Raw genomic sequence first — 26,242 nt, forward strand, 5'->3', positions numbered from 1 at the left:
GCTGGGAATTAGTTTTGTTTTGCTTCTTACACCATTCACATACTGAGCATTTTCTATGTATCTAATAAAGTACATACTTTTAAGAATTTTGTATTTAATCCTCCCCAAGCTCCTATACTATCATTAAACCTGTTATATAGGTGAGAAAATAGAAGTGAAGATGTTAGGGAAGTCCCTCCTTCTTCACTCAAATATATGTGGCAAAGACTAGTCCTCAGACTTCTTCGCTCTGATCCATCCTTGGACTAAAGTTCCTCTGATTGTTACAATTGCCTGCAAAACCTAAGTCTGGCTGGAAGGGGAGTCTGAGGGACTGGGTAATTATCAGTTTCCTAAGTCTAGGAAGAGAATCTGATCAGCTCTTTGCAGAGGAAATAATTTAAAATTTCTCAACTAAGTGAAGCCTATTACAAGCTTCCTCTTTTTATAGTTTCTTATTTTCCTGAGGTTAAAAGTGTGTGCAGAAATGATCATAACAAACTGAAATTCACCATTTCTCTTTTTGTGCCAAGAAGAACCTTGGTGACCTGTGAAAGGACTGCTGTTAAAATGTGGATTCTTCTTTCCTTCTAGTACTCCCCTAGCATGACCATGAGTGTGTGATCCATTACCAAGTCTCCTCATGAAAACCACCGTGAGTCAGCCCTTCATAGAACTACCACGGAAGAAAATTACTCATCAGTGTACAGTTAAACAAAGGAGTCTCAGTCACACCAAACCAACCTTTTTAGTCCCTGCTCTCTCCTCAGTTGTGAAGAAAGCGGGTCCAAATGTGATTCAAACTCTACAAAGTGGCACATTAGACTTGCCCTAAACTGAACTGCAAATATTATCTGTGTATGTATATGTGTGGGAAAGAGAATGTATCGTATATGTAGATGCTATATGGACATATACGTATACATGCATTGACCCACAGGACATTGTAAAATATTATCACATGACATCTTAAGTAGAAATAAGTAGGGACTTTTATTCCATCCTTTTTTTCACGTTTACATTTTAATTATTAAAAGTTGCTCCTGCCCCTCCCTGAACTATTTTGTGCTGTGTATATCACTGCTTTATATAAGTTATTTTTTAAGGTGAACTCAGATGTTATGGTTTTGTAAATGTCTGCAATCATGGATAGGAATAAAATCGCTTATTTGAGAGCTTTCATTAAATTGTGTCTGATGCAAGTTATCCTGTGAATCCCGAAGTGTACTAAGTGGAAAAGGTGTGTCCTTGTCAACTCAAACATGTCCTTGGCTTCCTTCAGTGCAAAGTATCTTTGTACTTTTTATTTAAAGAAAACACTTCAACAAAAGCATAACTGGGGCTTCACACCATATATTTCTGCAATAATTGCTTTAAGTGGAGTTCTTTCTTGATTTGTTTATTGTAGGTTGTATAGAAAGCATTAGTTAACTCAAATTACCTAGACCATAGCAATAAACTGATGCAGGTTGTCATATTTTTAGCAGCACATTTTCTCTTTAACATGATAAAACTCAAAAGTGATAAGAAAATCACTTTGAATTTGTGGCTTGTCACCCAGGTTTACCCAAGGTAAATTTTTAATAACGTACCAGTGTGAAATAGTCTTATTTTATTCAGATTTCCTGTGAACATTTCCACAAAGACTTGTAAGCAGACACATTAAATGATTAAGACTTTCAGTACAAGACAGAAAAGAGTTATTAGGACCCCCAAGGGCTTCTGGAATATTGCTGTTTTTCCTCACCCAGTGGCTTGTTTGCCAGAGTGGACTGAACCGGTTCCTGGCCTTTCTGATATCCCTCCTCCCTGGCAGCAGTCTTTACTCCATTGCACTGACCTTGGATCAGAAGGCTAGTATTTTGAGTCCGGTCATCTGTAGTAACTGATTCATCTGTCCATTGACTCCAGCAAGCTCAGTCTATATTGTATGTCTGACAGTTCAAAAGGCAGTAAGGAAATATTTTTTTATTATTTCCCTTATAAAAAACACCTTACTGTTTAACACTTCCCAGACCTTTTGAGTTAGTTTTAATCATCCAAACACGAAAATCATAAAAGTACGAAGAGTTTTAATTGTAGACTCTAAAGGTAGCTGTGATCCTTCTGTTACAATTGTGAGACAAATAACCACTAGTCAAAAGCAACCACAGATCTAAACCCTAGAGACTGAAAAGGCACTGTTTAATCCCATGTGAGAGGACTCTTCTCTTTCCTTTAGGATGCTAGCCTCTAAGTGAATTTTTTTAGTATATCTGCTAGCTCTTGGTTCAGAACAATTTATTTCTCTTCAATCATAATGATTATTCTTTCTGGAAATAAAGGTTTCTTTTCACTGTACATGACAGGAATACTGGGAAGAACTGCAGGGGAGAAAGAAGCTGAATTAGATTTATGCTGCAGATCTAGACAATAATAAAGTGAGTCACTAAAATAAAGTTCATAGCCCACTGCTAGAAGCCTAGGGCTGTACCAGAGAACTGCCATGTGCTCTCAAGCTACTGAGACCTATCCCTCAGAGTTCAACCCCAAAGGTCTTTACCTCAAGCCAAGGTAACTTGAAGGTGGCACTGTGTACCTTCACCTGAATTATCAAGAATAATTGTAACTTTCACTTTTTATGGTCATTGTACAAAAATTAACTCTTTTCATTAAGCTTAATCTTATAATGCAGAAAGTTTTAAATATTTTGTTGACTCTTTTCTCCATCATTACCTATCTTGAGTTTCTTTCATTCACCTTCTGAGAAGGCGCTGTTTATTATCACAAAGAAATCATGATCCTCATTTTATTTGCCCTTATTTTGGGGTAGTTCTAGAATATAAATGGCATTATGGGCCACTTCTAACCTGTTTAGTTAAAAAAAATAAGTACAGTGGTTTTTTTTTTCTTATTTTCAAGATGCAGCAATCAATTTACATAAATTTTCTTTCTTGGAGCCCAGATTAAAAATACCTAGTTCCAATTTTAAAATTCCTGAAGTACTTAAAAATTATTTTTTAAGATAAAGCAGTGTCCAAGAATGTCAAAATATGAGAATGCTTAATTTTTAGATCCAAATAATCTTCTCGTGTACCTAAAGGAAAATAGTATCTGAACATTAATTTTTGTTTATATATTAGTTATTTAACCTTACTGTTTTTCTGATAAGAACACTTAACCCCTTTCTCCTGCATTCATCAGTATCTGTGCATTCGTGCTGTCTGGATGCATAGGCTGCCTGTCCTTAGGGTTATTTTTACACATTTCACCTCATACTAATGATGTCAGCAATGCTTGCCAACATTGAACATGAAATGCACGTGTGAATGTGAGAATTAGTAGTAGGTAAAAAACATTAATTCTTGTTACTCTGCTTTGTATTGTGCCTAACTCACTGAAGTTGAAAATATATATCATTCTGAGTTGTGTATGATTCTTAGCCAGCTGTCTTTCTTACAGCAACGTTGCCCATCTGAACAAAGGCTGAGGGGTGCACTGGTCTGGCAGTAGTACCACAAATGTGATGGGCGAATCAACAGTCCTTGAAAAATCCTGTTACAGTTTGCGCTCAGTTGCTGGTGAACAAGAATTTTACAGTTAAAAATCCGAAGTTAACATTTCCCTATTACCAAAAGACTAACAAATCAATTCTGTGTCCCCCCCCTCCCATTGTGGAAAGTGTGAAAGCATCCCATTCTCTTCAGGAATAAAATAGAGAAAATTTCTCCCATTTCTATTGTTATGCTTCTCTAAGATATCTGAGCTCCACTGCACTTCAGAGAGTCATTCAATTAAATTCTCTTCAGTTTTAAAGGCAGCAGGTGAAAATCAGTAAGTTCAGTTTGAGGTATGAGTAAGGCCCACAGCCCATCTATACCTTTTTTTCATATCACTCCGGGAGTGCAGATCAGCACTTGGAACTGTTCTTCAGCAGGCAGAGTTTTGCAGTTCGCAATGCTCTGAAGCTTATTGGCTTCTTCCCTGGCCTTCTCCAAGCCTGCCTCCCATCCCTGCATCCTCCAGAAGATAAAATGCAGGCTGAACATCTTTCCCTTCTCAGCCCTTACAGTTTTCTCCTCCACATGGTATATAGTACTAATGGTAGTTTCCCAGGGGAAATAATTTCAGTTTAATTTCTTGATCATTACTATTCATTGTAAACAGTACCACAAATCATAGCTACTTGACATTGAAATGCTCCCTTGATGCTGTTTCTTTTTTCATGATTTGTGTGCTGTTGTTTTCTTTCCTTGAAAACTACTAGTTGAAACAGGAAGTCCATTAATACAGACCTGAAGTGGGAGAAGATCACTGTGGGGAGACAGTTGTCACATATTTTGCCAAAAGTAGATGAGTTTTATTTGTATTTTTCCTTCCTAGTGGACTAAATTTTGTTTGTCGTGAGAAGCACAGGCCTGTGTTTGCTTAAAGCAATGGTACCTAATTTTAAGCATTTCTAACAGTCTCCCTCAATCTGGGAAACATGCCTTGAGAAATACTGGAATAGTCAAAGAGTTGTGAACCACTATTAATACCACTTTGATTTTGCATACTAAATGTGTGTGTACCTGTGCATATGTGTTAGGGATGATAACAAAAAATTCCCCTCAAAGCAAATGAACCAACAAACAACACAAATACCACTCCTACTATGATGCATGCTATTTTATAGCAGTAGTAATAACTATTAAGCATAATTCTTTCACTGATTTTCATTTCAATGGTAAAATCACAGATAAAAGTCATTTGGGATGGAGAGAGTAATACAACATGAGCAAGAGGGGTCTCCTGGACCCAGACTAGTGTGTCAACATTGTACTTTGCCAGGAACCACGCAGTAATTATACTGATGCACACATTTGTTTGTAAGAAGTTGGATTGACATTATTAATTTATTTCACCAAAAGCATTAACTTTACCCATGAACTGTAATTCATTTGGAAAGGATGACCTACAGGTGGAAAACACACCTGAGACCTCTAATTACTTCCCTAAACTGTATTATAAAGAGAAATATTCAGCTGAATAAGTCTCCCAAGGAGAATTTCCTCTGTTAAGTTTCCTTTGTTAACTTAGCATAATTAGTTTTCTTGAATGGAAGAATAATTTCTGTAAGAACTTTAAATGTGAATATTTTTGCTGTCTACATCTTTTAAACTGAAATACAGTACTATGTATAATGTTGCAAAATTTAAACTGGGACTAGGTGTTTTCATGCATACAGCTGTCGTGTATCTTCTCTGTAGACGTTTTGGATATTATCAGGATAAATGATTCATTTTGATTATCCCCATCATTGGATTGTTATGGCCTGCTTCTAAATACTTTGCATTTCATTTCAAAAACAAGATAGGATGTTAAAATGACAAAGGTAAGTATTAATCTTTCCAGAAAAAAAAAGATATGAATAAGTTGTTCCCAATTAGTGTTATAACCCACTTGGGGATACGTGAGCTCAGTGCATGAGTGTGAGACTTGGATCCCTCACAGCATTCTCTAACTCCATGCAAAATGTTGTAGACTAAATTTATATCACATCTTGGTAAAATTGCTCATTTAAATATAATAATCCATCTATTTGCTAGAAAACAACAATTCAGATAATCTGACCAGTTTACATAATTTGAGAAAAAAAATCTAAATTTTGCGATACCTTGGAGATTTTCTTAATATAATGTACTGATGGAAATTTGTGTATGGATTTGTATCAGATCAGTTTTCAAAATGTTCTACTTTCCTTGCATTAAGGCAATTAAAAACTTAAGAACTATATGTTAGGATGAATAAATTAAAGAACATGTTATTGTTTCAAACATGAAAATGGGGAAGTCTTTATAAATAGAATTCTTGATTCATGTTAGCCATAAGGTTATGGAATTGTTTATCTTAACTGTGATTTTAAGAATTTAAGATGTTTTCTTACTATGTGTGTTAAATTGTTACCTACAATATCTTCCTGGGAAAATAGAATTATTTGTAAGGTTTTTATAAATGCACAATTTATGTATAAATATTATTGAAATCTGGGGTTACTCTTAGCAATCTACTATTCTTAATTCAGCAGTGGCCACCAGATAGCGGACACATTTGTAAACTTAGCATCTGTGTGTATATGTGTGTGTGCACATGCACATTGTTACATTTATTCTCAAGTGAATTTATCACTTAATGTTTTTGTAAAGTACTTGAGCTGTTTGTGTAATGGGAAAAGTTGCCATAAAGATGTATATAAATGCCCCTTAATTTGGCACGTCTTCACATTTAATTTATAAAAATACATCTTTTCATGTACAGTTTCTACCCTTTCATTTCTATCCTTTACTTCAACACTTACTGGAAAAGTAAAGGAATTTGTTTGTATGATTTGTTTATATGAAGATAGCGCAAATGTTTCCTGAATGAAAAGTCAAAATATAATGTGGATATTGATGCATAGAATTGAGTTAGGCATTATTCCTTCAATAAGGAAATTGAGGAATATGTAGAGGCAGATGATTTATATACACTTAAGAGAAGGTTATGATATGTAGCAGATTCCACATGGCCAGACAATTAAACGTTCCCCCAAAAGAATAAAATTAGCAAATAGACATCTGTTAATGAATGGGATTTTAGTATTTTATTCCAATGTAAAAACTGAAGCATTTGTTCAGATAATTCATACAGTACTCTGCCTCTCCATTTCATTTTTTCTGATGAACTGTACAGATAGTTGCTTCAGTTCACCATGAAGTAGATTTTGCATATTATTGTATGCGTGAATAAGAATGTAGAGAAAGAAGATCCCTAATTGTACTAAGAATTCATCCTTAGCAGTGAAAATACATAACTCATTTTCACCCCCAGTAAAGTTTTAAATGCTGGTTCCACAGTATTTATTATGGCTTTGATCCAAATGAAATATTTCAGCTCAATGGTGCAGCTCATTTGTACATAATAATTAGAGATGAAAGAATTATAAATCTCACTGACCAGACAGTTTAAGCCAAAGCTTGCCTCAAGTAGCTTGTCGGGTGATTCTTAGCAAAGTGTCTGGATTTATGGGGCCTGAGTGGTAGGTGGAAGACAAGTGATGTGTCCTTGACTTTAAAACTGTAGAAGTCATAGAGCCAAGAACTTTGTAGGAGTTTGTTATTTAAGCTATTTCTAATAGGCTACAAGTGGTTGTTGCTGGTGGAAGCATTGTGTAGGTACAGGATGATAATTGTACAGATAAGTATCAGCCAGCAGAACCTACTTAAGTTCCCCCTCAGATCCTCATGATGAATGAGATAACATACAGTGAAATAATCCAAAATGAAGGGACCAAGGGAGGCAAGCATGTGCACACCCAGCACCCAGAGAGATCTAAGTCAGCAAACATTTTTTCCCATAGTTCAGTATCCTTAACAAGCAGAGAGAGACCCTTTACATCAAAAGAGGATAAAAATTAAATTCTAGAGATTTTGTTTCCAGGAGTTTGATCAGAATATGGTATAGCTTTTTTGAAAACGCTATGGCCAAAAAGTATTATACATAAATTGCATTGTTTGCAAAGTTTTCTGCCATGTAAGTATTGAGCCCTGCTTGACTATAGGTATGTGTCTAGTAAATGGCAACCTCACATTTTCCTCCCCAAACCCTATCTTTGAATCCACAATTTTTGCTGGTAATGTGGATGGAATGCTTAATCTTTAAGATGACTTGAAAAAGTTTGCTCTTAAGCATGTTTTCAGTAAAAGTAGCCCTAAATATTATGTAACTGTCCTCCATCACATAAAAGAAATCAGCCTAAATACTGGTTCAAAGAAAAAAAAAGCTTATGAAAAATCAAATGTAGCTGTTAGCTACATTGCACTGCGGATCTCACTGCTTTGATGGTCATTCACTTATGAATGAAGGGATATGAAGGTGCGCACACTTAACAGTCTCAAAGCTGGCTTCACAGAATGTGTCAAGCATTGGGAGTGGTATTGGTTTTAAGAACTTTAAGAACTCGGGGCTGGAGAGATGGCTCAGAAGTTAAGAATGCTGGCTGTTCTTGCAGAAAACCCGGGTTTGAATCCCAGCACCCACATGGCAGCTAACAACTATCCGTGACTCCAGTTCCAGGGGATCTGACAGCCTCTTCTGACCTCTGCAGGCATTGCACAACACAGGTGCACTTATCTACATGCAGACAATATACACATACACATAAAATAAAAATATTTAAAAAACAAAAACAGTTCCAGGATCTGACAGCCTCTTCTGACCTCTGCAGGCATTGCACAACACAGGTGCACTTATCTACATGCAGACAATATACACATACACATAAAATAAAAATATTTAAAAAACAAAAAAAAGAACTTTAAGAACTCAACATGCTATTACAACAAGCCATCACTAGGCAAGTTTTAAGTATTTACTTTGTTTTTATTTGGAGCTACTTACATAAGCACAATTTTTCATTCAATAAAAAGTTTTCAGAGCTGAACTCAAATCCATAGAAAAAAAGATAACCAAACTAATTTTGTAAACTATAAGCCATATATGAAAGTGTTCAATTCAAATGGAAGCATTAACAACTGCAAGGGATCCAGCTCTAAAAATGTCTCCAAATTATGTGAAAATTCAAACTTAAATGTTCTGTGTAACAATTACTGATAAAACATTTGTTGAACCAAATAAATAACCAAATCAAAACCCATGTTTCTCACAAAGGGTAGATTGGCAAATTCGTTGCCAGGATTTCTAAGATAATCTCCACAAAATTCAGACTACAACTGAGTTCTCAATATTGAGTCAACAAATTTAAAATTCAATAAATTTTTGCAAAAAAAATATTTTAAATAGGCAGCATAGTAATTTCACAGGCTTGTATTGCAATGTATAATCTTGCTGAAAGATGTTAAGGATTTCATGGTCCAGTGAAGTTCAGTGTAAAACATGAAGTGTTCAAGGTCCAGGCTTCCATGTAACTCGTGACCATGAATATCCCAGAATGAGCCTCTTAAATCTTTCCACAGGACAAGTGACTGGGTAAAGCAGCCATCTGAAAAGCTACCTCTGATTACTTTACCTCCCAGATTACTTTGAACCTTGTTTAGGAAGGTGTTTGCCACTACATTTTCACATTTTAGAGAGATTTGCATAACGTGTCTTTGTAAGAGAGTTACTGAACTGTGCTTTGCAAAAATGAGTAACATTTTCCCCCTTCACACAACTGGTAATATTTTTCTGTTTTTCTCTGAGAGTGGGCACTTGAGAAAACATGAAATACAGATTGCAAAAGAGTATGTTCTGGAAATATTTCATGTTCATTTGAACTTCCCCTAAAACACACAAACTATCTTCTGGTTTACTTGGCAGTATTATTTCTTATCAAGTTCACCATGGCCTGAACTCTCAACACTGGGCCTTGGAGTCTGATATTCTTTTCACCTCACTTGAGAATATGGACATCACTGGAAAGAAGTGAGATTATCCAATTGACAAGTTTTAGAGCAGACAAGTGATTAAATCGGAAATCTTTTCCATCTGAGTTGCAAAAATAGATGTCCTTACTCCTAATGAGTAGAAAATTGGCATTTGCAAGATGACCAATTAGTCATGAAAGTGCCACATAAACTTCCAGCTTAGAAGCTGAATGCACAGTCAAGGTCTGGCCTGCCTTAGGGGGCTTCTTCCTGCTGAAGATAAAATTTTGTACTATACATCCCCTTATGGTAGGTGTCCTGATTATGTTGGCCAAAAACTCCATGATTTCAACTACTTTCAAATTCAAATGGCAGCATCTAAAACATTCAAATCTATATCTGGAAGAAAAGCCTTACAAGAAACAAACTTGGGAAGATAGACACTCAAAGGAAATTTCAAAACTAACTTTGCTTTGCAAGGGGAAACTATAAATGCACAGCAATTAATATAGTTCAAGATCAAAACCTGTTCCACAGATTGAATTTATATTTCTACATTTGTTTAAAAGATCATTGACTTATATATTCAGAATGTGCTTATAGTGCAAGACGTTCATTAGTTACTGGTTATAGATGTTTATGCTCAGTGATTATGTTAAAAGAGAATATCAAACTTTATTTCTGATTTAATTATAAGAAAATCAAATGTGAAAGACCTACTTTCTGGGGGGGGGGTTGTATGGAGAATTGTTTGGAATGAAAAGCACAGACTATGCAATTTAGAATGCAAATAATTATGAAGTTAGTCTCCCATTTGAATATCTTTATTCCCCTGAAATGTTTAGCTGAGCCCTGCCAGTGTCTTGTGTGAAGCTCCCTTTGACCTCTGCACTCTAGGAGAATGAGCCAGAAGAGGGAGGAGTGAGCTGCAAAGGGCCAGGAACAGCCATATATTTACAGGGTTGGCTCTGTTGATTTCCTGGCCCAATCTGCGTAATACTTCATTTCCTGCAGGAGGCAAAAGTTTCACAGCCTGCCACACAAGGTCGCTTCCTTCTCAAGCCACATTAACAACCAAAGAGGCTGAATATTGGGAGGATGGGATGGAAACTACAAAAAGGGAACCAAAACAGCCATTTTCTTTTCACAATGAGAACATTACAGAGAAAATAACTCTTTCTGGTCAGAGAAGAAATTAGTTAAACAATCATGTGTTATTTTGATTAGCTGAACTCTAATGAAGTAAGAAATTGATCTTTTGTGAGCTCAAATTTCCTCCCCCCTCTATTCTCCTCCTCTCTCTTCCTCTCTCCTTGCCAATGTGTACCTACTTAGGCCCTATCCCACTGGTCTCTGGGGTCCTATTAAGGAGCAGGGCTAGTAAACATCTGAAACTAGAAGGCAGCAGGTGCCTTCTCTGATCAGCCCCTACATATGCATGGCTCCCTCCAACAAAGGCAGCCCCACGTGCTGCGGAGGTACCAAGCTCTTCTCTGTGGCTTTCCTACAGAGATCCATGAAACTTTCAGCTATTGTAAATTTTTACTTCCAACTTCTCATCTATTTTTTTAAATAGTTTATATATATATATATTTGTCCTTTTGAGATAGGGTCTCCCTGTAGCCCCAGCTGTCCTGGAACTCACTATGTAGACCAGGCTGGCCTTGAACCCACAGAGATCCTCCTGCCTCTGCCTCCTGAGTGCTGGGATTAAAGGCATGCACCACCACGCCCGGCCAACTTCTCATCTTTTATCAATATATTCTTAAGAATTCTATAGTCTAGGTGCTGGAGCAATACCTCAGCAGTTAAGAACACTGGCTGTTCTTAACAGAAGACCCAGATTCGAATCCCAGCACCCACATGGCAGCTAACAACTGTCTGTAACTCCAATTCCAGGGAATCCAACAGCCTCTTCTGTCCTCCATGGGCACTGCATGACACAGGTGCACTTAGATACATGCAGGCAATACACACATGCACATAAAATAAAAATAATAAAATATAAAAAAGAATTCTATAGTATCAATAGTTTTTTAAAGCAAATTTTTCTATCTTTACTATTTTTCTTTTTGTTTTAACAGTTTTTAAGTGTAGACAGTGTTGAATAACAGAAAATGGAAGCTATGAGCTGATATTATGTTTATCGAACATGAAAACTGGTTTCTGCTGATACATGTTAGGCAGGTAATAGCAGGAAGGCATAGGACCCTCAGAGTCTGTGGTTGCTCAATTGTGTCAATTGTGTGTGTGAAGGCGTGTGTATGTGTTTTGTTTGGTTGGTTGCTTTGTTTTTGTTACATAGCAGAACACAGACATATATATATATATACATTTACATATTAGCTTAATTGCATGTTATAAATGTGTAGTAATGCTGGCTGTTGAGTTGTTTGAAATATTTAGTGTGTTGAAATGACAGAAGAATTGAGTAAAATTTGACTTCATTGTTTTATTGTCTTCCTCTTCAACCAGCAGTTCCTAAGTAAGTGTATCCACAGTAGGTGTATCCAAGACTTCTGAAAACCTCTAAGCATAAGTAATACAGAATTCTGCTTTAGCTTGCACACCCACTTTGTCTCTTACTTATTTCTGTGAACAGAATCCATCCAAACATGCCAATGCAGTGTTCTATCCAAGGACTAATATATTCACTTCTTTCTATGCCTAATAGTTGGGTGAGGGGTAAGGGGTGGAAGGGAAAGTCACAACCAATCGCAACTGATTAATTGTACGGCTCTCAAAAAATTAAAATACTAAGCAGGGACCTAAGGAAAAATAATTAAATCATTGTCTAACATATTTCTGAAATGTGTGTATTCCATCATTGTTTACAATGATTAAGAGCTTGCATCACAGTTAAAACTGCCCCTTCATAAGGAGGTATGTAAAATAAGATAAACTAAAATACTGCTGACTAAAACACTGTGAGTCTACTGTATCCTACATGATTCCTATGTGTGCCCAAAAGCTGAAGAGAAAGCCTGGGACAGCAGGAAGCGAGGGAAGGTGCATGCACACTATGCTTCCAACTGCAACAGAGGACTGTGCTCTGGGCAGCACAGGCACATGCATGCACATGGTCCACCCCCTCATCTCATCATCCCCACCCTGTGCCCCCAGATTTCACCTGGAAAGTGTCTAAGAACTGGTGGGTCACCAGGCGTCTCTGCACTGCTATATTCCTGGCAGATGATCAGCATCAACATTAACAGCAGCAGCATTCTTTTTTTAAAAAACTGATGGTTTGTGGGGTATTTTTTCGATTCTGAAATTTTTCGTTGTTTGGTTGGTTTTGGTTATTCTGGGAATGGAACCCAGGACCTTGGACCCAGGACCATGCTAGGTAAGCACTCCACTAATCAGCTAACATCCCCAACCCACAGCAGTAATATTTTTAAATTTTTTAAACTCTGTTTAACCATTATACCATTCCATGTATTTATTAATCTGTGTGCAAAAATGTGGATCAAAACACGAAAATCTGACTCACTTCAAACAGAAAGATGGAGATATATTCCTAATAAGGAACATGTGTAACATCTGTCAAATAAATGAATAAATACCCTTAGATGTTAGCTGTCAAAATTTAATTTTTAAATTTAATTATTCTTAAACTGTATTATTCTTTAAAATCTTAGTAAGTAGGGACTGGAGACATGGCTCCGTAGGTAAAGTGCTTATGCACACATGTCAGGAGAGGAATTAGAATCTGCAGCACCCTCAAATACATGTCAGGGAGGCCTCATACATGTACTCCTGACATGAACTTCTGGCTTCCACACACAAGTACATGCATGTGCTCATGTATGCATGCGAATGCATGCACGCACACACACATAGGCACACAAAAACAGTAAGTAAAAAGACCTTTTTGTGCCTCATTAGAAGAGTCAGAGAAAGATAAACCACTGCATCAGTTCTAATCTTGCTGTCACCGTGGGGCCCGAGGCAACTTACCTGAGTTCTCGCTGAGCCTCACTTTGTTCCACTCTAAAATAAGAATGTTGATACTGAAAAATCTCTAAAGCACAAAAACTTCTCCAGGAAGTAGCAGTGATCAAGTACCTCAATGTTACCATGTTTGCTAATGGTCCCAATGTGCCATGTGTCTGGTGCTGTTGATGTCAGGGTAAGAGCTTCTAAGTAACTACAGATGTGAACAAAGAATGAGACTTTTTGGGCAGACAAGAGCACGTAAATGAGCCCAATTTTTCTGAAAAATTGTCACTTCACTTTACTTCCCTCCCCTGTGTCAATAATTAGTTCTCATTAAAAATGCCAGAGGAACAGTCTAAAACGGGTAGTGTTCTCAGACAACTTCAGGTTCCTAAAGAAAGATGTAACTTAGATGTGATGACAGGCAAGCTGTGATTACATACATCTTCTGCCCAATACACTGAATTCAGTCAATAATATTTAACAAGAGAAATTGTGATTTTAAAAAAAATTAGTCTGCAGGTCTAACTTCTATTAGATGGTATAATGTGATTGCATTCTAAGCTTTACTATGTATAGCAAAAATGAAATAAACTCAAAATCATTTGTCTAAACTAAAACTCTGACCTGGAGAATCACAAATAGTATTTTAAGAATAGTTGTATTAAAATATAAAATATTTTTCAAGATCATATTGCTCTTATGGTGATATTCTCTTCTTTTCATTTGTTTACAAGAACTCTCAGTGCCCACTTGGAGGAAGAAAGCCTCTGTATTAATCCCACTACTGTAGTGGTAAGATTTTATGGCTTTTAGAATATGACTAAGAAAAAGGAAAAAATATGTCACAGGAAAAAAATTTGATGAGAAGGTCTTGATTCAAATAGCCAAAGCCTAATAAAGCATTTGGAGGTTAAACACCAGACTTCAGGGAACTTGACTTACTTGAAGTTAGTTGGTGCATCTCGAGGGATGAATGAATGAATGAATGATTGAAACAATGGCTGGTTAGAGCTACAGAGCAGTGGCCTTGCAGGCTCTTATATGCAGCCTTGTGTCAGCAATTTGGGGCTGGATGTGGATCAACCTCGTGTAGTTAGACTTCCATCACTAGACGTTCCCACAGATCTGTCCTTGAGGGTGGACCTGTGAACTGGCAATGGCATTTTGGTGCAAGGGCCCCTATCATAGCCCCCATGCATCTCCATATGCACCACAGGAGCACACACATAAATCCATTAAACGGGCCATGGCATACTCCAGCTCTTGGAATCTGGCACTTTGGCACTGACATGGTGCAACCCTTAGCCCTAAATATCCACTCTGACGGGACACTGCCTAGGCGCCCAGGAAATGCTTCTCCATTGCTCGCCCAGTGCTTCAACCAGCAGAAGACTGTCTATTAAAAGTGTCAGGCTAGTCTGTGTCAAAGGAAAAAAGGATGTAAGGAGTGGGAGATGGGGAATGGGAATGAGGCAGAGAGGGTCTCAGGTCAGTGAAGGGAGAAGTGCTAAGTATAAAGGAGCAGGGCATAGTACACAGGAGATTCAAGCCAAGTATTTCCCAGTAGAGGTGCTGAGTCTTTTCTTTTTTCCCCCTCCCTTTCCCTTCTCCTCCTCTTGCTTCCTTTCTTTCTTTTCTGCCTGTTCTACCTTCAGCTCGAGGAGGTCCTTGGAGACTGGCAGTATTTGCAACAGTAGCACATAGTGGATACTCAGCTTCCTATAATACGAAACAGTTATTCATCCAAACCTCACACGCCCATCAACAAAACCCATGTGTAAAGCTAATTACATTCAGTCATATTTTTATACTTTGCCAACTTTCTACTTTGTCACCATGAATGTGTATTTTTTAAGATGAGGGGATAGAATATATTTTATTTAACAATTTGTTCACTTCATTTATAATTTTAAATATTTAGACATATGGTATGTGGGCCCTCATTTGGATTCTTGCTATGGAGCCACAATTTCTAAAACAGGCCTAAAATGAAGAGACTGTGTTCTGTCCAGGATCCCTGGTCTGGTTACTTTTACTAACATTTCCAAACTTGGTACCTTGCAGTAACTTTTAAGTTATGATTTATTTATTTATTTATTTATTTATTTATTTATTTGCCTGAGCTTGTGTATTTGCAGAGGCTAAAACCTGGAACTCACTATGTAGACCAGGCTGGCCTTGAACTCACAGAGATCTGCCTGCCTCTGCCTTCCGAGTGCTGGGATTGAAGGCATGCATCAGAAATGAAGGAATGTCTGGGCTGGGCCATTCTCACTTGGGGCCTCTCCTGCATTTTCGGGCAGATGTCAACTGGCCATGGTCATTCTCAAGACTCAGCTGAGCTAATCCAGGGAGACCAGCACAGACCGTTGCAGTGGAGGCTGGACTGTCAGCAGGTGGCTCAGCTGACACTGCCAAGCACAGACCTCCCACATATCACTTAGAAACAGGCCAAAACTTATACCCTTCTATGATCAAGCCTTGGACGTAACTTAGCTTCAGTTTCTATATGCTCAGATTTAAAGGGAGTATCCAGACCCCATCCTTCAATCAAATTGTCAAGGAACACTTGAGAGTTACTAACACTGTCACAATTTCATCAGATTGCACACTGTCTCTGCAACAGCCCCCACAGAGGCTTTCCCAGGATCACAAGCACCACAGCACACACAAATCTGGTCAGGGTCCCACCAGAAATGTGGGAAGCAGCAAACTATTCAAGTGTCCTCACACAATTCTTGTCTCTCCAATACTGAATGTGAAGTAGAGTAGATCTGAGAAATGGTTCTAATTCCAAGAGGAAGGACTGGAGGTAAGTAACCCTGACAGAGAATCTGCTCTAAATATCCAACTTGGAGGCTTGGACTGTGAATCAGAAAGACTGAGAGATAAGTGAAGGTGTGATAGAGACTACTCTGGGGAAAGCTGAGTGTGAGCTGTTGTCTAGCCACATTCTCCTGAAGAACTCAAACTTTTAAAAATTGTTTTTTTGTTGTTGTTGTTTTTGAGACAGAGTCTCCCTGTAGCCCCACCTGGCCTGGAACTAACTATGTAGACCAGGCTGGCCTTGATCTCACAAATATCTGCCTGCCTCTGCCACCTGAATGCTGGGATTAAAAGTGTGTGCCACTGTGCCCAGCTTTTTTACATTTGTAATCAATTTTTTAGTGGTAGTACAAAATCATGGTTTTCATTATGAAATTTTCATACATACGTGTCATTGCACTGTGCTCATTTTCATCCCTCTGTCCTTCTTCCCTCCTACTGGTCCCCATCCTCCCTCCAAAGAGTCCCCCATCTGCTCCTGCTTTTGTGTCATATATATGTATATCCTCAACTGAGGGAACATGATATTTTGACTTTGTGTCCCCTGTTACCTCTTTTGTTTTTGTTTCCCTCTCCTCCCTCCCGGCTAGACCTCTTCCCAGCATAGTCCCTCTTCTGCTTTTATATTGCAGTCATTCACACACATAGATAGATGGCTAGACAGAGAGACAGACAGATCAATAGATTGACAGAGTGATACAGTAATAGATGATCTATAGATGTATATATAGATTCTGTATATGAAACAAAACATATTTGTCTTTCTGAGTGTGGCTTAATTCACTTAGCGTGATAATCTCCAATTGTGTGCATTTTCATGCAAATAACATAATTTTATTCCTCTTTATGAATGAATGAATAAAACTCCATTGTGTGTAGATACTACATTTTCCTTACCTATTCATGTATTGATTGCATGTCTTGGCTATTGTAGTAATATGCAGTAACTATGGATGTGCAAGCGTCTCCACTAACTTAACTTCCTATAACTCATGACTGTTTAAAAGGGATCTTTTCCCTCACAATTTCACCAGCTTTTCTTGTTTATTTTCTTGATTATGACCATTCTGAATGATGTGAGATGGAGTCTCAATGTAATTTTAATTTGCACTTCATGGGTAACTAAGAATAATAAACTTTTTTGTATATTTATTGGACATTTGTAATTCTACTTTTGAGTTATCTGTTCAGTTCATTTGCCTATTTGTTGCATGATTTAAGTGTTGGGTGGTCAACATTTTGTGTTCTTTATAGATTCTATTTGTTAATCCTCCCATAAGTTGTATAGTTGACAAAGGTTTTTCTCCCGTTCTATAGGCTTTCTCCTCACTCTGCTAATTATTTCCTTTGCTGTACAGAAGGGTTTCAGTTTCGTGCAAAACCATTTCAGTTCTTGTTATTATTTCCTGAGCTAGTGCTCATAAATCCTTCTTATGCCAGTATCTTAACGTGTTTTCACTGTGTTTTTCTTTAACAGTTTCAAAGTTCCAGGTCTAACATTAAGGTCTTTCATGCCCTTTGAATTGATTGGAGATATATGTTTAGTTTCATTCTTATGCAAGTGGATATCCACTTTTCCCAGAGTATAGTAAAATAGGATAAGGTGGGGGTGGGGAGAACATGGGGCAAGAGAAAAATTAATAAAAGTTTACTCCCCCCAAAAAAACACTCGAAAAACAAAAATGAAATATTGGAGACGCTTCTTTCTGAGTCCTCTTACAATGGAGCCCACCAGCAAAAGGGTTGGGCAGTTGAAGTTGGAGAGTCTTCTCTTTGGTCCTGTTAAACTGCTGCTTATCACAACGTGGATGAGGGTACTCAACTGTGCTGCAATCTTTTCCAGAGTCTTCCTTCTTTGTGTACAAAAACCCACTTCTGACCACCTTTAGCTTTTCAATCTCTTGGCCAGGCAGTTCTCATCCACGCCAGAGACTCCTTGCCTTGAGGTTGCTAATGTGTTAAATCAGAAGATGTCTCCATGTGTGCTGGGTATGGCAAGTGGAGCAGTGAGATCTGTTCTGGAAATGTTATTTTCTAAATTCTTTCCACTCCTGCTTAGTATTGAACACTCTGCTGAAGAAGAAGGTTGTAGAAAGTGTCCACTAGATTTGAACTTTAATTTAGCTATCTCAGCCCTATATGCAGAAAACCACACAATGCTGGGCAGGTAGCTGAGTTGGTAAAATGCATGCCTTGCAAACATGAGGACCTGAGTCCAATTCCCAGAACTCACATAAAAAATCTGGGCATTGTGGCTCATGCTTGAAATCCCAGTGCTGGGAAGTAGAGACAAGTGGATCCCTGGAAGGGGCTGGCCAGTCAGCCTAGCTGCAATGGCAAGACCCAGGTCCTCGTAAAGAGCCAGTCTCCAGCAATAAGGTGGGTAGCATCTGAGGAATGACACCCAAGACACTCCAGCCTCTACATGCATGCTTGCCCGTGTGCAGGCACACCATACACATGAGCACCTGCACAGGAAGGGAGGGAGGCAGGGAGGAGGAGGGAGAGATGGAGGGAGGGAGAAACAAAGAAAGGAAAAGAAAGCCACACAGCAGAGGTGAACCCTAGAATTCATGGCCTGTGGGTATCTAACTTGGGGCCACCAGTCTCCACAGTTATTCCAATTGTCACCCCCAGTTAATCACATGGCAGGGATGCAGTCATAGAGCTAGGGCATCAGGCTCAGGGTTATCAGTCTCTGACGTTATCCTGCTCTTTGCCAAGAGGGCAGGGCCAACAACTACTAAGAATCCTTCACCACCAAGCCTCCTGCTGCCTGAGCATCTCAGCAAGTCTGTATCCAGCCCTCCCCTGAGCAGTGACTGCCTTGTGCAAACATCCCCAACCACAGGATATGGCAGATTAATTCCAGGTTCTTGACCCTGTGGTTCTTTGTTGTTGGCCCTTCAGGTTAACTTGGTCTTAAACAATAGGCTCCCTCTCAAGTTGCTGGCCTGCATGGGATGTGGCAAGAGAGACCTTATCTCCATTGTTAACCCACACTGGAAGACTCCTGTCTCACCATAACTCCCAAATGGATTTGAGGTTTGTGCGGACTGTGGCCCTGTCCTGTGGTAAGGCTGCCAGTCTCTACACCAAAGCTGCCTGGCTTACCTTTTAGATGAGGCTTCTGCTTCCTTTCCCCCAGCAAGCACTATGTGACCAGCTCTTCTGCTGAGTCGCCTTTCTGTCTGGCTGTACTTTCCAGCTGCCCTATTACCCGCTGAATTTGCGACTCCTAATGGTCTTTCACTTTTTTTCTCTTTGGAATACAGTGTATTCTTTGTTTCCCAGAGTCTTCTCATTCACTGTGTCACACAGTGGCAGCCCCCAGTCACCTTTCCAGAACCCAAACTCTTGACCACTAAATTGATTTGATCCCTCCAGGATGTTTTTACCCAAATCCATACTAGTCACAGGTCATGAGCAAGGTATCATAAGTTATATTCCCTGGGGGACAGTCTCTGAACAAGAGTTTGTATGCTGGAAGCTTATTAAGATGCTCTTTTCCAAACATCCATTATCTATGCTGCTTCAACCACTGCCATGAACCTAGCAGCTTCTCAGCTTAACCTGTCATTTTAAAATTCTGAAGTCAAAAGTCAAAACTATGTAGATAGGCTTCACTTCCTCTGAATTGCACGAGAATGTTTTCTTGCCTTTCTTACTCCCTAGGAGCCGCCCTCATTCATGGCTTCTTCATTCCTCCACTTTGAAACCAAGCACCTGGCCTCTTCTCTCTAACCTCCTGCCTCGCTCTGGGAGGAACCCTTGTGACTATACTTGCCCACCATTATAATCTCTTTATCTCAAGATCTTTAACTTGATCATATCTACAATGATGCTTTGGACCTGTAAGGTAGGGAGTATGGAGGCATTTGGAGGGAACATAAATCTACTCACCACAGGAAGGAATGAAATTGATGTGTGTGTTGATACACTAATAACAGAGACCTCAGGCTCTCACAGACATCTGACCCTGGGAGGTGCTCCAGAGGTTTTGCAGACTGAGATGAGAGGCCAGGCCTTCATAAGCCCTCAAATTAACCAATCAATGAATACAAACACCCCAAGGAGGGTATCTAAAGTGAACCTGGAAGTGCTCTAAGAGTAATTCCTGGGAGGCAATCAGCAGTACCCCTAAAGTGGGATGCCTTTTTGGAGGAATGATTGCTCAGATACCACAAAACCCACTAAAATTCAGCCCTTGCAGTGCTCAGATCCACACACTTGGATCAGCAGGCCATATGTCCTCCAACTGCTGATTCAGAGTCGTAGCTGGTTTCTTTTTTTGGAGAACCTTACACAAGGAAGTTTCACAGAACTAGCAGCCCAGACTGGGCAACTTGTGTCTAGACTGTGAGACACTAATCATCTTCCTCCATGACCCTTCCAGCCTGCCATGGGCTGCACCTCTACTGGCTTCTTGTGGGGTGTCCCAGATCTTTCTCCCTAATAGCTCTGTGCCACTACTCATCACGCTTTTCCCAGACCATGGCAGCTGTACTGAGGTATCCACAAAGCTAGACAGAGAAGAAGCACAGATGCCCCGGAATCTCTGTGAGCTAAGTGGATCCCATTTCTTTCCCCAGAAGCCCCATTCCTCTGACAGCTTAGGCTAGACACCCCTGTCAGGGTGTGGACATCTTTCCTCCTGCCGGTCTCTTGGCACAAGGAGCTAGCATGACAGGGATAATTTTGGCCCTCTGCGGTGAGGCACTGAACATCAACCCCAGGAGCAAGTCCACTCCCGGACCCCTGTTTTATCCATTAGGGACACAGCCTATGGGCTGCTAGCTCCAAACTCCCTTTCCTTTGCCCTCTAGCGGTCATTCACAGCAGAGCAGCTGGAATCAGCCTTTTAAAAAGGCAATTTCTGCGCTCAGGCAGAATAAAAGTCTCCCCAGTGGCTGCCAAGTCTCCGTACAACCTCTCTGTCCCATCCTTACCTTATTAACTCTGTCTCGGCGCCTACCCCTACTGCAGAAGGATTCAGCCACACAGTTCGTGGGTGGCCATGGGCTCCAGCACATTTCATTCTGATCAAGGTGTGGCCTGAGAGTCCCAGGAGGAGCAGCAGGAAGAACCCACAGGGCCCTTCCTGCCTTGACCCATCACTGCTCATAGTCCATTGAACAGAGCACTTCCATCGTGAAGGATAGGGCTAGCAGTGCTGCCACATGGCCAGAGGAGAAAGACAAGACCATCAGCAGATAGTTCTAAGGAGCGCTATGCTTGGCCCCATCAGGCCTCTGCTTCAGTTTCTCTCACTTCATTCACCCGTCTCACATTGTCCATTTCCTCCTTGCCCTTTGTAAGTCAGCAACAGTCCCTTCCACTCATCTCTGGCTGGCTGTTCTAGTTTGCCTTCAATTGCTGTGAAAAAACACTTGGGGGGAAAATGGCTTGTTTGGCTTACATCTCCCTGGCTACACTTGATCACTGAGGGAACCCAAGGTAAGTACTCAGGCAGGAATCTGGAGCTGGAGCACAGGCCATGGAGGAACGCTGCTTACTGGCTTGCTCCTCTCGTCCATGCTCAGCCTGCTTTCTTATACAATACAGAACAACCTGCCCAGGGGTGGCAGTGCCCACAGTGGGCTGGGCCTTCCCACATCACTCAATAATCAAGAAGATTTCCCACAGATATGGCCACAGGCCAGTCCAATAGAGGCAATTCCCCACTTGAGGTTCCCTCAACCCACGTCTGTCAAGTTGACTACTAAAGCTATCCAGCACGCTGACTTTGTTTTCCTCCACAGTATCTCAAGCATGCACACTCTTTGCATAATTATCTGGTTCAAGTGTTGCATCACTCTGTAGAACGCAAGCTCTGTGAGAAGAGGGTTTGTCTGTTTGGGTCACTCCAGGGCACAGACTAGGCAAGAGTCCAGCCCCAATATGCATAAGGGAGCTGGAGAATATTCAGGGCCCATCTGAATTCTGACCATGTTCACATTCGGATTTTAAAATATTAATTTATGATTGTCATTTGCTTCCAATGTTCTAACCTAGTTTAACTGATGAGACAAAATAAAAGTGAAGTAGTAATCCATTTTTATGCTTTTGTTATTTGAGACTTTATGTGTGATTTTGTCTTGAAGAGGACATGTGGGGGAGTCACGATTCTGACAGACAAGAGACATCATTTTTCTAAGATTTATTAAAATGTTTGTCATTATTAGTTCCAATGCATAAACCAACATTTTTTAACCTACAACATATTATGTAATTACAGCTATTTTAAATTAAATATGAAGTTAAAATGCATTAAGTGAAACACAGAGAAGAAAGTGGTTCTTAAGACATTAAAGTTACATCAATCACAGTCAAGGCTCAGCAGACGACTTGCCATGCTAAATGATGGGCAGGGAGTCTGACAGATTGCTCTGGTTGGCATTGGTACTTTCTCACATTTCTTCTCTTCCATTTTCTCTGCATGACTAAAGAGAGGAAAAAGTCCTGAATGAAAGAACCAAGATGTTAATACCTGCACTACAGAACTTGTTTACTTTCCTCTGGAATAACTTATAGTAATTACAGTATTAATCTAATATTGTTTTTTCTAAATATTATTGCAAATAATAAGTGTTGTTAGTACTTAGGAATGAGCGTGACAAAAGAGTAAGTCATGAATTCAGATTTGGTTGAGTAAGGGGGTGAATTTCTGAATCTTAGTTTTCTTATATAAAAATTATAATAAACATAACGGTCCACCTTATGGAGAATCTCTTAAGGGTTAGTAAATACTTCTAAAGTTCTTTAGGACAATCTAATCTGGAACTATGAAGACTTCAGCTATATATTTAAAACTCTAATTAAAAAACGGACTGACTGGCTCTTAATTAATGCAGTGTTGTTCCCCATAGCTTTCAACAAGGGTTTAAGAAAGTCACTTGCTTGTGGCTGATACACTGAGTCTATGGCTTTCTCATCTTTAGTTCAAATAACCACATGGCTACAAAACTGATTTCAAAATTGCTGTTAGATTATTTTCCATATAACGTCATCTTTATTTTGTTAGAATACTATAAATGATGTTTTCAAACATCAAAATGTGTACCACTTCCCAACAAAAAACTGACTTCAAAGTATGATATTATGGACTGGATTAATCATCTGGCTTGAGTTATAAATGAAGAACACAAATGTTACTCAAGCTTAAAAATGAATGGCCATGCATAACTGTATGGGAAACAAAAAGAAAATAAAGTGACTATTTTCAATTTCATAAGAGCATTCTGGAGATATAGCAGTCAAAAATATCTTGGTTACACATACCAAGTAATCCAATTCAAAAGAACTTGGGGTGGGTGAGAAAGACTTACTTGTCCATGGTATTAGAAAGTCTCAAGTCAAAAATACAGTTTTGCACTATAAGGAACCAGAGCCCATTGAAGAAATAAATCTGGAATACCTGCTGTCCTAGAAAACAAGAAAGTGCCACAAGAAAGGTAGATACATGTCAAACGGACTCATAAGACATTTTGAAGGGGCTCCCTCTAGCCAATCCAGACAATTAGAACATCAGCATATATAATAATTAAAACAGTATATGACAGGGCATGGTGGCACATACCTTCAGTCCTGGTACTCAGGAGGCAGAGGCAGTGAGGTCTCTGTGAATTCAAGGCCAGTCTGGTCTGCATAGCAAGTTCCAGGCTAGCCAGAGCTGCACAATGAGGCCTTGTCTAAAAACAACAACAAAAACAGATTATGGTTTACTGAATAAAATAAGAAACTATAAGTTCATATCATTGCAAGTAAGTTAATGAATGAATTTAGATTTCTAATGAGGAATGAGATGGTTATATAGTTTTAAGGTGCCTTGACACAAATGCTTACTAATTACAAATGGAAAATTTATAGAAGGAAACCTGCAAGACATCACCTTCAGTGCCCAAAGTGAACACCATCACTAATGGTATAGATGGAAAACACCTGATTAAGATGTGGTATGAAAAATGCATCCCAACCTCTTAATGACCTTGCTAAAGATGCAGAACCTCAGTGTAGCTACAGGAGACATGAGCCACCCAATCAAGTTATTTCACCAAACAACTTCATGGTCAAAAACTCAAGAGAAAACTTTATTGTTCTTGACTGAGAGTAACTAAAGAGATGTAACAACTGAATGTAACACAAGGCCACACTGGAAGAAGTGCTGAAGCATAAATGGACTTGGAGGATTAGATGGTAATGAGGAATTAACCCTTCATTCTGATGATGTATCACAGCTCATTAAGAGATGTCCTGTTTATAGAAAATTCACTGAAGTTTTTAGGGTAATGAGTCATGAGACTGGCAATGTGCTTTCAAATGGTTCAAAGAAAAAGCTTTGTATAGTACTTCTAAATTTTCAGTAGGTTTGTGACTGTTTAAATACACACACACACACACACACATACACACATATACACATATACACACATACACACAAACATATACAAAACACACAAAGTCTGGTAGATTTAAAAAAAAAAAAGAGGAGTTACACACAGCCATCGGCCAGTCCAAGCATGTTTTTATCCCATCTCCCCCTCAATAGAGTAATTCACATTTTTAGCATATTCTCATGTGGTCTTTCAACTGTGACCTCTATAAAGGCAGGTTCCATATCACAGCACTTATGCAATGCCTGAGCAGGCACTGGATAAGCATACACTGCTTGAATGAATGACAGAATGAGTGAATGCAGCTGGGAATGGAAGAGCAGCATGGCCCATGGAGTTAGGCAGAACTGGGCACCCCCTGCCATATTTCCTGTTCTGTATACCCTGACCCCCTTCATGGACATCACTGCCCAGATGAGGCAAGAGCCCGTCATTCAATTTTGGCAAGTCACCATGGTTTCTTCATCTGTAAAATGGGACTTTAATAGTTCCACTTCCTAGAGATATGTGGCATGTTGAGTGTTATTTATCTGGACTGGAGCTCTCTAAAGAGATACTATGATATTAGCTACAGGGTGGCTTTGAGAATAAAAGGATACTCTGTAAGTAAACATGATAAGTCATGCTAGTCAAGATTTCATTTGATAATTTTTATGATCTTAAATACCTCATGAAGTAGGAAAAGTATCCATTTAATATATTTTTTAAAACCTAATGTATGGGAGGCAGTAAGGGAAGGTGCAAATAGGGAGGGGATATAAATATCATCAAATTATACTGTATGAAAATTGTAAAAATTAAATTAAAAAATTTTAAAGTCTAATGTGGCATGAATCAAATGAATCATGGATTCAAGGTCAGCGCTAGAGACAGGCAGGTCCAACCCCAACCCAAACACAAACTCTTCAGAGCAAAGACTGACTCTCCTGTATCCCTATGTCCTGAACTGACCTTAAAAGGTCTCTGTTAAACTAAAAACACCATAGGAAAGGCTGCCAAGTCAGCTTTATCCTTTTGATGAAATACATCTTTCAACAGACATACCAAGCATTAATGTAAAGCAGAGTCTTGTGGAAGGTTTGTAAACTCCAGGCAGCTGTTCCCACACTTAGAGCTTCTGATCTGGGGAGTCTAGAGAGCACAGAACCTTGAGAACCAGCTTAGAAAGCAAGGAAACATGGTGGGCAGAAGATAGAGTGATTTGATGAAACCAGAGACAGGGGAGGGCACGTGTCAGGTGAGGCTCACCAAGCCTAGGGTGGGTCTGCTGAGTGGGAGAGAAACAGCAGCTCAGACCTGAGCACAACTCTGCCTGCAGCAGATCACCTTCTGAGACAAAGCGCAGCAATCCTCTAAAACCAGAGGTGACCATGACTACACCACAGGAACTATATTACTCAAGTAGCCTAATAACGATTTACTTTATTTTATTGTGTGTGTGTGTATGTGTGTTACTACTTTTAATAATGAAAAGAGAAAATATATGTAGACCCACCACCCCACCCAATTTGGGAGCCATTCAGGTAAACAAGTATTCAGGCCAAAAAATGCATTAAAAATAAAAAATTCTCAAATCTAGCAAGAATATATTTCAAGTTTTTAATATGTATTTATTTGTATATGAGAAAATACATAAATGAAACCAAGTGGGAGTGCTTTACTTCCAACATGGTCTGCCTAGCCATCACTGAATGACCACACCCTTCTCACTACAGGACCTTCCTCTCCAGCCAACCAGCC

The 26,242-nt window shown here is 39.3% G+C and overlaps 1 protein-coding gene across 7 annotated transcripts in view; it reads left to right on the forward strand.

Annotated features, from left to right (window-relative positions):
• The window catches only part of Ssbp2 (single stranded DNA binding protein 2), a 393,489-nt gene extending 387,237 nt beyond the window's left edge, over positions 1-6,252 (forward strand). For 2 of the 7 annotated variants that reach the window (XM_008853302.3, XM_008853303.3), the window contains exon 17: positions 574-1,152. In XM_008853302.3, coding sequence (XP_008851524.1) covers positions 574-603 — 30 coding nt within the window. In that variant the 3' untranslated portion in view covers positions 604-1,152. Of the gene's footprint in view, positions 1-573 lie in introns of all 7 variants that reach the window. The other 5 variants (XM_017803241.2, XM_029556230.1, XM_008853304.2 and 2 more) reach the window with 4 other exon arrangements.
• Positions 6,253-26,242: the final 19,990 nt, after the last annotated feature.

This window comes from Nannospalax galili, unplaced genomic scaffold (genome assembly GCF_000622305.1).
Source record: "Nannospalax galili isolate Female #2095 unplaced genomic scaffold, S.galili_v1.0 scaffold45, whole genome shotgun sequence".
Taxonomy (NCBI): domain Eukaryota; kingdom Metazoa; phylum Chordata; class Mammalia; order Rodentia; family Spalacidae; genus Nannospalax; species Nannospalax galili.